This window comes from Microtus ochrogaster, linkage group LG2, assembly GCF_000317375.1.
Source record: "Microtus ochrogaster isolate Prairie Vole_2 linkage group LG2, MicOch1.0, whole genome shotgun sequence".
In the NCBI taxonomy this organism is placed as follows: Eukaryota; Metazoa; Chordata; class Mammalia; order Rodentia; family Cricetidae; genus Microtus; species Microtus ochrogaster.
Genome location: NC_022028.1, coordinates 25621623 through 25634619, shown reverse-complemented (window position 1 = coordinate 25634619; position 12997 = coordinate 25621623). Strand labels below are relative to the sequence as shown.

The window sequence follows — 12997 nt, the reverse complement described above, 5'->3', positions numbered from 1 at the left end:
TGTGTGTGTGTGTGTTTGACAGACAGAGAGAGAGATTTAAAATAAAAAAAATCTTGATTTGATTTAAAACAAATAAGAGTCATATATTTCTAATCTATATCCACATTTGTGGTGCCTTTAAAGCCAGTTATGGATGTCCATGGAATAAAATCCTCTTATCTCGTGTTCAGGGAACACCTCCAAGAAGTCTGCAGTTTGAAGGTGAGGTGAGACCACTCAGTGAGACTATACATGATGGGAAGATCCCTTACACGATGGGCAGACTTGGTGCTTGAGGCTCAGGTAAACAAGTGAGAAAGTTTGCAAGAGTTTAGGGTTGGGGGTGGACATGGGATGCTTCTTACTGTCGGTGTGTGTAGTAGTAAATGGAGGTTGGAGGGCAGGAGAATTCATGAAAAGCATAGAAGTGGTTTCCACTGTGCAGATTCCCCATGGCCATTTCTTCCACAGGAAAGCCACTACTACATACTGGTTCTTGGCAAGCAAGGCTTTTATCATCTGCTAAGGCTTTGAGAGAGTCTTTTAGAAGTGTCAATCTCTTTATGTCCCCCTGTGCTTCTAAACCCATATCTCACAGAAAGCATTTTTTTTACATATCGGGCATATCAGACTACAAGGGACAACATAATTTATGGGTTTTGTTGGTGGGTCTATTTGAGCTTCTCTTCACCTGCTAGCCATGTGTCCTTGGGCAAAGTTCTGCATCAGTCCCTATCATCAGATACCAGAGACAGCAAGAGCACGGTCAGCCCTCAGTTTCTGCAGGAGACAGGACACAGGGCTCTCGCCGATGCCCATGTCCATGAATGCCTAAGTCCCCTTCTATTATGTCAAGTGTTTTGGGGTATAGCCTGTCCACATTCTCTTGGGTACTTGCAGTTGTCTCTAGATTGCTTACAACATGGTTGCTATGCTGCATCGTCTAGGAAATGATAACAAGAAACAAAGCCTGCACGTATGCCATACCGATGCATTTCTTTCCTCAAAATGATGGAGCTGTGGTCGGTTGAAACCACAGCTGCAGAGCCAACAGATACAGAAAACCTAGTATACTTACCTAAGTTTGCGGATGAAAAGTTAAACCAACACCTTTCTGATACGTAACAGAAAACATTGCCTCTTAGACATAAGCCTTCGTAATCAGTAGCTATGGTTAGAGAGAATGAGTTGGGAAGGAGAGAAAACAGGTAATGACCTGTATTCTCACCCTTGCTCTTAAAGCCATGGTGGCCTGCCCAAGCCAGCCACTCTCTAAACTTTGGTTCATCAATTCTCTATCAGAGGATTACAGTGAGGGGCTGGATGATCACTCAGGGTAACAGAAGCCCTCCATCCGGATGGCTCCTTTTCCTGTTTGCTTAGCTGATTCTCTCACTTCACTTCTCTTGACATTAGTATTGCTTCCCTGTAGATCTGGAGAATATCATAACAGGAAGGGATTGATAATTTTATCCAAACCTGTTATTTTTAGGCTGCAGAACAAGACTTTAAATAGATAAATGTCTGTCCAGCTCCAAATAGTGTGTCAGCAATCACACCAAATTCGATGTGAGATTTTAAGTTTATATCACAACAGCCTTGATTTTTCCACCAAAAAATTAGCATATATTCAGCTACTCTTCGTACTGTTTTAATATTTCTATATTCTTATCATTTTAAAAAATTTTAACATTTATTTTATGTGTAAAGGTGTTTTGCCTTCATATATGTATGTGTGTGCAAAACATGTGTGCAGTATCCATGGAACATTAGATCCACTGGAACTGGAGTAACCGATGGCTGTGAGCTATCATATGAATGCTCGACCTCACACCCAGGTCCTCTAGAAGAGCTGACAGGGTTCTTAATAGCTGAGTCATCTGAGCCCTCTTGTCTTTCTCTTTGCAACCCCAAAGCTATTATAAATTAATTTTAATATATATTAAAAATTGACTGAAAACAAGTGGTAAAATTATTTAAAATATAATTTCTAAAATAATCTCTCTGTCTCTGTCTCTGTCTCTGTCTCTCTCTCTCTTACACACACACACAGAGACAAATAAATATGGATCCTGTGGTACAGAACTTGCTTTAACTCCACAACTCAGCACATATCAATGGGTTAATCTCAATGATTTTGAAGCCAACCTGATCTATATAGTGAATATCAGACTAGCCACAACCACACAGTAAGATCCTATCTCAACTATATTATATGTATGTATATTAGAGATGGGCTTCTTATACATACAACCTTGCTTCGATGGTATAGAAAATACTTGTCTCCATCTCAGCCTCTGTTCCCTTTGTAGACTCATTTACACTCTTCTAATAAAAGGCCAGCATAGATAATGTAAGTCAGTGCTAATGAGTTACATTACTTCTATCTCCTGAAATATAAGTGTATAGCAACCACTGGATCATATTCCTCATAATAGGAATAATTTCCGGAAGTGAGGTTATTTATAGTATTGCTGTCTTTTCTAATTAATGTTATAATTAAGAGTGCTCTCTCTCTCTCTCTCTCTCTCTCTCTCTCTCTCTCTCTCTCTCTCTCTCTCTCTGTGTGTGTGTGTGTGTTTATACACAGAGTCCAGAGGAAGGGATGGGGAGAGGTCATTGTCTACCTTAATCTCTTAATCTCTTCTCTGCCTTATTTTTGAGATGGAGGCTTTTGCTGACTGAAACTCACTGGTTGACTGGATTGGCTGACCACAAACAAGCCCCAGGGATCTTCCTGCCTCCCTCTCCAACATCCCCCATCCCTGCCCTGGAATCTGAGGCATGGGTAGCAATTCCTGGTTTTCGTGAAGGTTCTGGGGTCCTCATTCTAGTGCAGCAAGCACATTACTGATGGAACAATCGCCCCAGTCACCCAAAATGAGCACTTTAAAAATAGTAATTCACTCCTTGATCCTTCGCTGGCTTTATAGCTACCACTCGCCCATCCCTTAGATCAGCTGCACTACTTATGCAAATGCGTCCTGACTGTGTTGGTCTTACATAGATACAGTTTGTGTGAGATCTCACTTATCCGGTATCCGAAGTGTAAATGCCCACAGTTTATCATCTATATCTGAGTTAACATCTAAGAGGCTACAAGCTGGCAAGGAAGCGGGGCAACAGATATATTTACTGAGTTATTTTTAAATGTGTCCATGTGAAAGTGATCTCGCTCGTCAAAACACAAAATATTCCCTGCTCCATCCTCGCTTCTGAGAACCTCTAGTCAGCTGGTGGCTCTGGTTTGACTGAGGAGGGCAAATTAACTGTTTCTGGTCAGTAAGGATGAGCTGTCTACACTCCCCTGTGCAGGAAAAATCATAGCATGGGCTCCCTCCTTCTGGTTCAACACGGGGAAGAAGCAGGGCAGGAGCGTGTGGGAGCCCTGGTGTCCCTTACTGATGGCTCTCCAGATCTGGCAGAAGGCCAGTGTGAAGCAGATGAACGCCCAGTTCCACTCATGGTTCTTCCCGATGGTGGACACGCCCATGAAGATGAAGATCAAGGTCTCGCTCACGCTGCTCAGCATCTTCATGAAGTACTTGATGGTCGTGTAGGACGTCTGGGACACGTTCTCCTCCACGTACTTTTTCATTGTCACGGCACAAGCTGTGATTCTACGAAAGAAGCAGAGACTCAGGGAGAAACAGGACCGCCACACCACAGAGGTTACCTGCTGAAAGCAAGGCTTTATATAGAGGAAGCCCACCTCACTCCAGAATCTGTGTCTCATCCTGTCTTTGGGCCTGTCGGTCTCTGACTGTGGACCACAGATTTGGTGCCTTGCTCTTCAACCAGGTATAGGAAAAAGCAAGTGTGGTAGGAAGATAGGTGTGACATGGCCTTCACATAAAATACACACACACACACACACACACACACACACACACACACACACACACACTGGTAGGTCGTTCACTCAGGAAAATCAGAAGCAAAATGCAACCCTTGCTAGAGAATACTTGACTCCGCCTTACACCAAATTAAATCTACTTCAGTTCAACAGATCGAACACTCAGTATGCTCTCTTTTTTAACTCAACTTTCTCCTTGCCTCTGTCTCCTGGGTGCTGCCATTACATATATTACTCCATCCAGTTCCCAAATGGTGTTTCTTAAAAACAGCAACATTATTTAAATATTTCAAATGTTTCTTTTCTGGATCCATTTACCTTGGATAGAGTAAAGAAAACCCTTTTCTTAGCCTCAAAGTTGTGGTTGTTTTGAGGTGCAAAAATAATGGTACCTAAAGTCCATATTATTATATTTAATGGGCATAAGGATTTTTTTGGGGGGGGCATTTTTCGAGACAGGGTTTCTCCATAGCTTTTTGGTTCCTGTCCTGGAACTAGCTCTTGTAGACCAGGCTGGCCTTGAACTCACAGAGATCCGCCAGCCTCTGCCTCCCGAGTGCTGGGATTAAAGGCGTGTGCCACCACCGCCTGGCTGGGCATAAGGATTTTTACATAATACAGTTAAAGCTTCCTTCCTGGGTAGAGACCAGAGGTAAGAAGCCAAACTGAGAAGCCTCATTCTAGGAGACACATTCCAAGGATATGGGGCTGAGCACTTAAACAAATGTCTTCATTAGGACAAACAACTGGACCTCAGCACGTAGCCCACTTACCCAACTTTACTCTTTCCTGGGGAGAGTGTGACTTAGGATAGGGTTGGAGAGGAGCAGCAACAGCTGAACCCAGAGTGGAAGTTCCTTATGGCATGTCTTCCATCTACCTTAAAATTATTACTATTGTTGTTGCTGCTGCTGTTGTTATCACTATTATTATTATTATTATTATTATTATTATTATTATTATTATTATTATTATTTTGAGACAGGGTCTCTCCTGGCTGTCCTGGAACTCACTATGTAGACCAGGCTGGCCTCAAACTCATAGAGCTCCACCTGCCTCTGCTTCCTGAGTGCTGGGATTAAAAGTGTGCTCCACCACTCCAGGTTCTAAAATTAATTCTTTGAGGGAGAAAAGAAGCTACTCAGATGGCCTTGAAGCTTGAACTGTTCCAGCTCTTCCTCGCACCAGCTTTCCTGAACGTTTTAAATTGACAGTCTGACTGCTAGAGTTCCTCAGGCAAATGTCACAGAGAACATTTGTTTGGCAAGGGCTTGAGTCAGCTTTCAGAAATGTAAGAAATCCTAAACTCTGCAGTGCCTCGGGGGACTAGTCTCGGGCTTTTCCCAGAAACACAGGCTACCCAGCTCCTAAACCGTCCGCCTATTTCCCTGGGTCTCCTTCCACCGAGTGTACTCACGCCAGGATGCCGGAGAGATAAAGAGTCTCGGCGGCTAAGTACGACAGATAGCTGAACATGAACACGATGAGGGGCTCAATTGCAGAGATATTCTGGGTGAAACGTGTGATAAAAGCCGAAATGAACCCAAAAATAATGCCGAAAAAAACTCCCCCGCAGCCCACGATGACAAATCTGGCGCACCCAGCCAAAATGTCCACAGGTTCTATGTCCTCAAATTTATGCATCTTAGTGAAGGCGATTAGTATGTTGTATAAGACCTGGGAAAACACAAATGAGAGAAACAGGAAATAGGCGTTAGAACTTGTTACATGTGGGCTCTCTCAACTCTGCATTCGGTTAAACAGAGTACCAGAGTAAAGGGCACGGATATTAACACAGCTACCCAGTTTTTAAATGCACTCCAACACATGTAGACCCATCCAGATTCACTGAAGAAAAGGGAAGTATTTGGATATCGATAATCAAGTGCACGACAAATGTTTGAAGAGGTGGGGATACTAATTATCTCAATTTGACTATTACATATTGTACACACATATTGAATTATATATTTCACCCCATGCACAAGAACAAAGGAAAGTAATAATAATGATAATGATAATAATAATAATAATAACTCCTCTCTGTGTGCCAGTTTCTCTGCTGAGATTCCTGTTTCGGTTAATGTATTGCCTCCCTGCTTTGGGCATTCACTTCCTAGCTGTATTATAAACCCCGCAATTTCTTTTAGTTTTCCCTTTGAAGTAAGCAACAAGGTTAAACTCCCTCAGCAGAGTGCAGAAGGAGCGCAGGGGAAAGGGGCTTCTTGGGTGTTCTTTAGGTCCCTCGGGGAGAAGTCAGCCATGTTGATATGATGACTTCCGGTGGAGCCTGCCTGAGTCACTTGCCCAGAAAATAATTCCTCCACAGCCTTGTGGCTCCTGCCTCTGTAAAAGTCCTAGCATGTGCCACGTGCTTGGGTTTAAACCTGCCGGTGCGTTCTCTGCTAGCCCAGCTCAACCTGCTTCCCTGGGTCCAGTCTTCTCCTCTGAAGACCTTCTACCCTCTCTGGAGCCCAGAATCTCCACCAAGAGCACCAAGGTTTCATCAAGTCTGGTCATGCTTGCCTTTCAGAAAGTGGCCTTTAGTTTTTCCAGCACCTCTTGGCCAGTTCGAGGTTGGCTGACTCGGCCAACTTCTCGGTTCTCCACTGGTCAATCCACGTCTTTCCCAGTGACATAAGAATCAATGCAGGCTTGTGCACACTGCTAGGCTTCTCCAGGCCTGAGCTTCCTTATATAGATGCACAGGGGACATGCGGCCTCACACATGCTGGGCATATACCCCACTCCTGAGCACTCATCTAGCGCATCTCGAGTTCTTATTTTGTACTTCGAGATAGGATCTTAATAAGCTGCCAATCTGGCTTTGAAACTCATTTTATAACCCAGCAGGTCGTGATGGTTAATCTTCACTGCCAACTGAGTAGGATTTAGAATTGCCATGGAAACAGTAATTCTAGTGTGTCTGTGTCTGCCTGTGAGGGAGAGTCTAGATTGAGGTACTGAGGTGGGAAGACTCGCCCTAAACTGGGCAACGCCATTCTCTGGCTGTGAGTTCAGGACTGCATAAGAAAGAGGAAAGGACCTTGGCATAAACATGCATCTTTCTCGACTTCCTGGATGCAGGGGGCAGAGGGACCCATGGCTTCAGTCTCCTGCCACTGTTATGGTCTCTATGGCCTCCAACTGGAATATGCTTCTCCTCTCTTAAGTTGCATCTTATTGGGTATTTGGTTGCAGCAGAAGAAAAAGTAACTAATTCATAGGCCTTAGACTTGTAATTCCTCTGCCTCTACTTCTCTTGTAGTTGGAAATATACACCATCAGACCAGACTATCTATACTCTTCATTGGAGCCTGACAGCTTTTGAGCTCTGGCTTTGGCAATATCTACAGGGCTTGCCAGACTGCATGCTTCTTCTGCAGACTCTGGCAGCTCAACCTTGGTTTGCAAGCTGCGTCAGCTATTCCTTTAGAGTTGATATCCTGATCCTGAGCCCTCTGGGTCTGTTCTAGGCAGTGCCTCTGTTGATTTCCCACATAGAGAGCTTGGCAATTAATGATCATTTACCAATGATTGATTTCTTTAATTTATTATTAATTATATGTAAAAGTGTTTGTCGCAGTGTACCTTGTGCATGTATGAGTGAAACTACATGTGAAATCCAGAAAAGGGCATCATATTTCCTGGAGCTGGAGTTACAGCTGAGTGTGTGCGTGCAGGCGGGCGGGTGGGCACAAGTGCATGCGCGTACGCATGTGTGTGTGTGTGTGTGTGTGTGTAAGAGAGAGAAACTTGATGAGGGTGCTGGAAACCAAATTTAGGTCCTCTGAAGAATAGTATGTGCTCTTAACCACTGAGCCATCTCTAACCAGTCATGCCAAAGTCATCTCTAGATTGGGATCTTAACATGAATAAGCAAAGTACATTGAAACCAAGCCTTTTTTAAAGCCACATTCTAAGAAAAGCCTCACGTTCAAGAAAAGTTTCCAGTAGCAAGGGGTCTATGAGGAGGGAGGGTATCCTTTTCCAAGAACCCTGAAGTCAGCATGTGCCTTGTTTCATTCACTGTAAAATGGTATGTATGTATGTATATATGCAGGTATGTGTGTGTATGCAGATATGTATTTGTGTATGTATATGAGCTGACTAGTCTTATGTCGACTTGACACAAGCTAGAGTTATCTGAAAGGAGGGAACCTCATTTGAGAAAATGCCTCCAAAAGATCCATCTGTATGGCATTTCTTAATTAGTGATTGATGGGAGAGGGCCCAGTCTGTGGTGGGTGGTGCCATCCCTGGGCTGAAGGTCCTGGATTCCACAAGAAAACAGGCTGAGCAAATCATGGGGAGCAAGCCAGTAAGCAGCACCCCTCCAGTGGCCTCTGCAGCAGCTCCTGCCTCTGGGTTCCTACCCTGTTGGAGTTCCTGCCCTGACTTCTTTCAATGATTAACAACAGTACAGAAGCATAAGCCAAATAAACCCTTTCCTCCCCAACTTGGTTTTTGGTCATGGTGTTTTGCCGAAGCAATAGAAATCCTAACTAAGTATGTGTGCACTTATTTTCCTGCCTAACTTTGAGAACTATCAGGAATTTTACAGTATGGCCCTCATCCTTTGAGTGTGAGCTTGAGGAGCAGGTAGTTCCTGGAAGCGCCTCAAGAATCTGTCAGCAGACCTCATTCGATACGCCTCATTGAAAACAGACTTCTGATGGGAGAATAAAGCCACAAGGGGAAAGCCCAGGACACATCTGTATATGTGTACTAGTCTTTTCTTTTTAATGGTATAAGCAGCTAGCAACAAGTTAGACCAGAGATAGAAGTATGAAGAGATTATAGCCAGGCTTCCCTCCTTTCCCCAGAGAGAAGTTTGAACTCATCAGAAGAAGAAGTGGCTGGGGATAATGGAGAAGGAGAGAACACCATGCGGATTTGCTGGAAGGCAGTATGCACTCACGCATACACACAGACTGGATGGAGTGAATTTCTGAAATAAGATCACTACTTTAAAGAGGAGAGGGAGGCTTGCTTAAGGACTCTTGAGTCAGATTAGTACACATGCACGCACGCGCACACACACACACACACACACACACACACATGCACACAGAAAACATACACACATATGTATGTACACTAAAATGCAGAAATATTGAGATGGGAAGTGAGGAGATGACCCCCCTGCTTACTCACGGTCCCTCCTACAGAGACCACGGCAAACATTATGCATTTGTCTCTCTTGGTCCTGCGTGTCCTGCCTGTCTGATGCGGGTTATCAGTTTCTGTGCCTGGGGAACTCAGAGGTCCTCAGATCTCTGGCTGCAGAGAGGGAAACTCACCGCCACCTATACTTAGTTTCCATCAGTTGTCTCCAAGGAGGACCGAGGTGGCACAGGCACTAAAGGGTTACCCTTTCCAGGAAGACAGATACTCTTCTGATGATGCCCTCAGTCTGAGGGCTCTATAAGGGTGAGGTGAACTCTGAGAAAGTCAGCAAGACAGTTCCTGCTGCCTTCCCTTTTTCCTCTGTGTGTCAGAGGCCAGGCTATCTGGTTTTCAGGGCTGTCTCTCTCTCCAGCTGCCCTACAAGGGAGTCTTCCTAATTACACATTACACATCCAATACTCTCTGGGCGTTTGATCTACGGGTGAGCTAAACAACACCTATCAAAGGATTTATGTACCAGACACGTTTTGCAAAAATTTTTCTTATAATTCAAGCAAAGTTTATTGAAGCATGTTTTGGGAAGAGCTTTGATTAGTATTTGAAGTTTGCAATTTGGGGTTTTTGAGTCATTCCAGAAGAAACTGGGCTTGTATCCTGACTCATTTAGTCTCGTGTCACTTCCTGGCTGACCGCGAATCAATCCACACATGGGTCTTTGGAACTTTGGACATTGCTCCTTCAGGCTGGATTCACAAAGGAGCGAAGCAGGGCTGCAAAAAATGGTTCCACAAACCTACAGAAAGTAGGTTTGAATGCAGGGACGCGGGCACTCATTTGACTCTCAAAGCAGAGGAAATTCATGGACCATAATTGCAGCTCAAAGATTTGCCTATTGTTTCCACAAGCACAAACTCTTTTGCATAGATTTCCAGATTACAAAAGGCTACACAGCCATCAGGACCTACCTTGACCCTGGATTCCAGTGGTGGCAGATATAGAAAGATGTCTTGGAGCTTTCAGGAACTAAGTGTCATCACAACTAACAGACTACTTTTACACACAATTCATACTATTCTGTGAAAAATCTTTGCCTTTCAAAATAGCAATATCTGGCTATCATTATCATGACAAAGGATTTTCTTTGGATTCAATATGTTTCATGTATGAACAAGACACCAAATCCAAGGTCCCTATAAGACTCATTTGTTCCTCTTATCTCAGGGACAGAGTCATGCTACCTTTGACAAATGCCCCCAGTCACCCATGGCTGTAACTGAAGCCACTGTTCATGAAGATTATTAAGTGCAGAAACCCCTCACATGATAACTAAGTACGTCAGCTGACCCACTGACATTCAGATGTGGAGTGTCAATTCTAAATACGAACACTTCTCTCCATTTTCTCAACTTGGTGGAGGACTGATTTCCATCTGACAGACCCACTGCAGAAATGAGTGCATCCTGGCCCTGCTACACACCCATTAGAAACCACTTTAGTGAATACACAGAGACCATGAACAAAAAGTGTGGACTTGAATGAATATTTCCTCCTTAGTGCTACTCATCTCAGTGTTTAGTGACACACAGTGACCACGACCCTATGACCTTGATGAGGTCACCAAGGGGACAAAGTTCACTATTCTAGCAAGGCTATGGACTCCTAGTGATCTTCCTGATCCAGCAGGCTTCCTGCTGAGTGTACACTATCCTCAGTGATCTGAGCTTCAGGGCTTTCTCCATAGTCTAGTAAGTAGAAGTTCTGAGAATAGCTATCCTCATGGTGATCTTTATCTTAGGAGGAAATGTTTGGTGTTTAACCTTTGGCATGATGCAACCCGTAAGTTTTCTATCTAAATAAGACTGAAAACAATAGGTCTGGAGAAATGGCTCAGTGATTAGGAGCATGTATTGTTCTTACAGAGTTCAGTTCCCAGCATCTTCATTGTGGCTCATAAGCATCTGTAAGTCCAGTTTTGGAAAATCTGTGAGCATCACGGATATAAGTGGTGCACAAACATGCAGGAAAAATATTCATACACATAAAACACAATCTTTAAAAAAAATCTCCTAAAATAAAAATAAAGTTCTAAAAGGTTTCTTACTCCTCCACATTGTCAAGAGCATTTATCATAAATGAGAGATGAATTCTCTCAAATAATTAACTATATTTGTAAATAAAATCATTTATTTTATTCATGTGGTGAACTGAATTCACAAATACAATTCTTTGTGGTAATAATTTTTGTGCTTTTCATATATTGTTGAAATTTATTTTATAGTATTTTATTAATTAATTTTTGGTCAGTAGTCATGATGGATTTTGTTCTGTAGGTTTCTTTTTTTAATATATCTTTGCCTGGTTTTGGTGTCAGGACAAAGCTGGCTACATAATAAGGCTGGAAATTAGCCCTTTCTCCATTATATCTGAAAAGGTTTATGTGGATTAGAAATGATTTCTCCTTCTAGGAATAAACAAGATATCATTTTAAAATGATAAGTTATTATTTATTACCATTATTACAATTGCTTTCCTATTGTTACCTTTGATTAGCTATAGTTTTTCTTGTTACAGGTAGGGTAATATCATGGATTTTGATCTTTCATTTTTTTTTTGAGATCTCTTTTCTTTTTTAAAATAATCTTTTCTCATTATACATACCAATCCCATTTTTTTCTCCCTTCCTTCTCCCACTCACCCCATTCCCCATCCATTCCTCAGAGAGGGTAAGGTTTCCCATAGGGAGTCAATAAAGTCTGACACATTACTTTGGGGCAGGACCAAGGCCCTCCCCCTGTATCTAGGCTGAGCAAGGTATCCCCCCCCCCAAAAAAGCATGGGCTCCAAAAAGCCAGTTCAGCATTTTCAATTTTTTTAATAAAGAGGTTTTAAAGCTGTAAGTGTTCCTTAAAGCACATAATATATAAATTATGAATGTTATATTTTATTATTTCATCAAAATGTTACCTAATGTCTTTCATAGTTTCTTTTTTTTGAGCTATGGAGTGTGAAGAAATTATTGCCTAATTTCTAATTAGTAAAATTTTATTTTCATTTTATTCTGGTATAGGTGGACAGTGAAAGCACTCTGAATGGCCTGAAGATTTCTAAATTTATGGATTTTTTTTAATTGTTAAAAAAAAGTTGTCATTTCCAGTAAGCATGCACTTAAAGAGGAATGCCCAGCTTTGGGTCCCTAGACATAGTGCTCACAAATGGCAGCTCGGATGAAGTGGCTGGTAGGGTGCTGTCCCGTTGTGTCCTGCAGGCATTTCCTAGCTTGTCCTATCACTTCCTAAGACTAAGTGAAAGGCATCTCCAGCACGGGTGGTCGAGCAGTCACTTCCTACTGGTGAATTGTCAAATTTTATTTCATGTTTTGTGGACCCTTATGAGTAGATTCATATGCATGAGTGAGTTCTGGACATCCTTATGAAGTAACATTTTCATCATAATGATGTACTCTTCTTCACCTGTGCGGTGCTGTCTATTGCTAGAGTGATTTGATCTCACGCCTGTGTGACTGTACCAGCATCCTTATGTTACCTGCCTACTTCTTTCCTGACTCAATGGTATGAAAGCTGATTAGAACCAGAAGAGAAACAGGGCAATCTGTTGCAGCAGAGTGTTAATGAATGCCGAAACATGTTCATAGCGGGGCTTTGGAATGACGACCCTCACTGTTTACCCTGAATTTCTTGCCCTCCGACAGACATATTTTAGGACTGCACTTGTAGCCTTTTAGAAGCTGGTTATCGCCGGTCTGACAGGTCATGTTTTGAGGGTGGTAGTTTTGAGCAGAGTGGAACGTGTCATTTTAAGGATGGCTCTCTCACTTCCTGAAATGGCTATCCTCTTCCCTGTGGCACAGTGACCAGCAGTATTCAATCTGGTGGATGTGGTATGGGGTGTACTGTTGAGTTAGGGCACAGGGAAGAAGGTCTCTTAAGAAGCTGCTTTAGATTTAAAAGGCTTTGAACCTTGGGTAACCACCGTGGAGAAATAATCGCAATCATGCCCCCAAATGTACAGACC

The 12997-nt window shown here is 42.8% G+C and overlaps 1 protein-coding gene across 2 annotated transcripts in view; it reads right to left on the bottom strand.

Moving 5' to 3' along the window:
• Slc9a4 (solute carrier family 9 member A4) overlaps window positions 1-12997 on the bottom strand; it is a 51225-nt gene that overhangs the window by 24497 nt on the left and 13731 nt on the right. Inside the window, exons 3-4 of one of the 2 annotated variants that reach the window (XM_005359992.3) lie at window positions 5253-5512; window positions 3382-3599 (exon numbers count right to left, since the gene is read on the bottom strand). In XM_005359992.3, coding sequence (XP_005360049.1) covers window positions 3382-3599; window positions 5253-5512 — 478 coding nt within the window. The remainder of the gene's footprint in view (window positions 1-3381; window positions 3600-5252; window positions 5513-12997) is intronic. The other variant, XM_026785781.1, reaches the window with a different exon arrangement.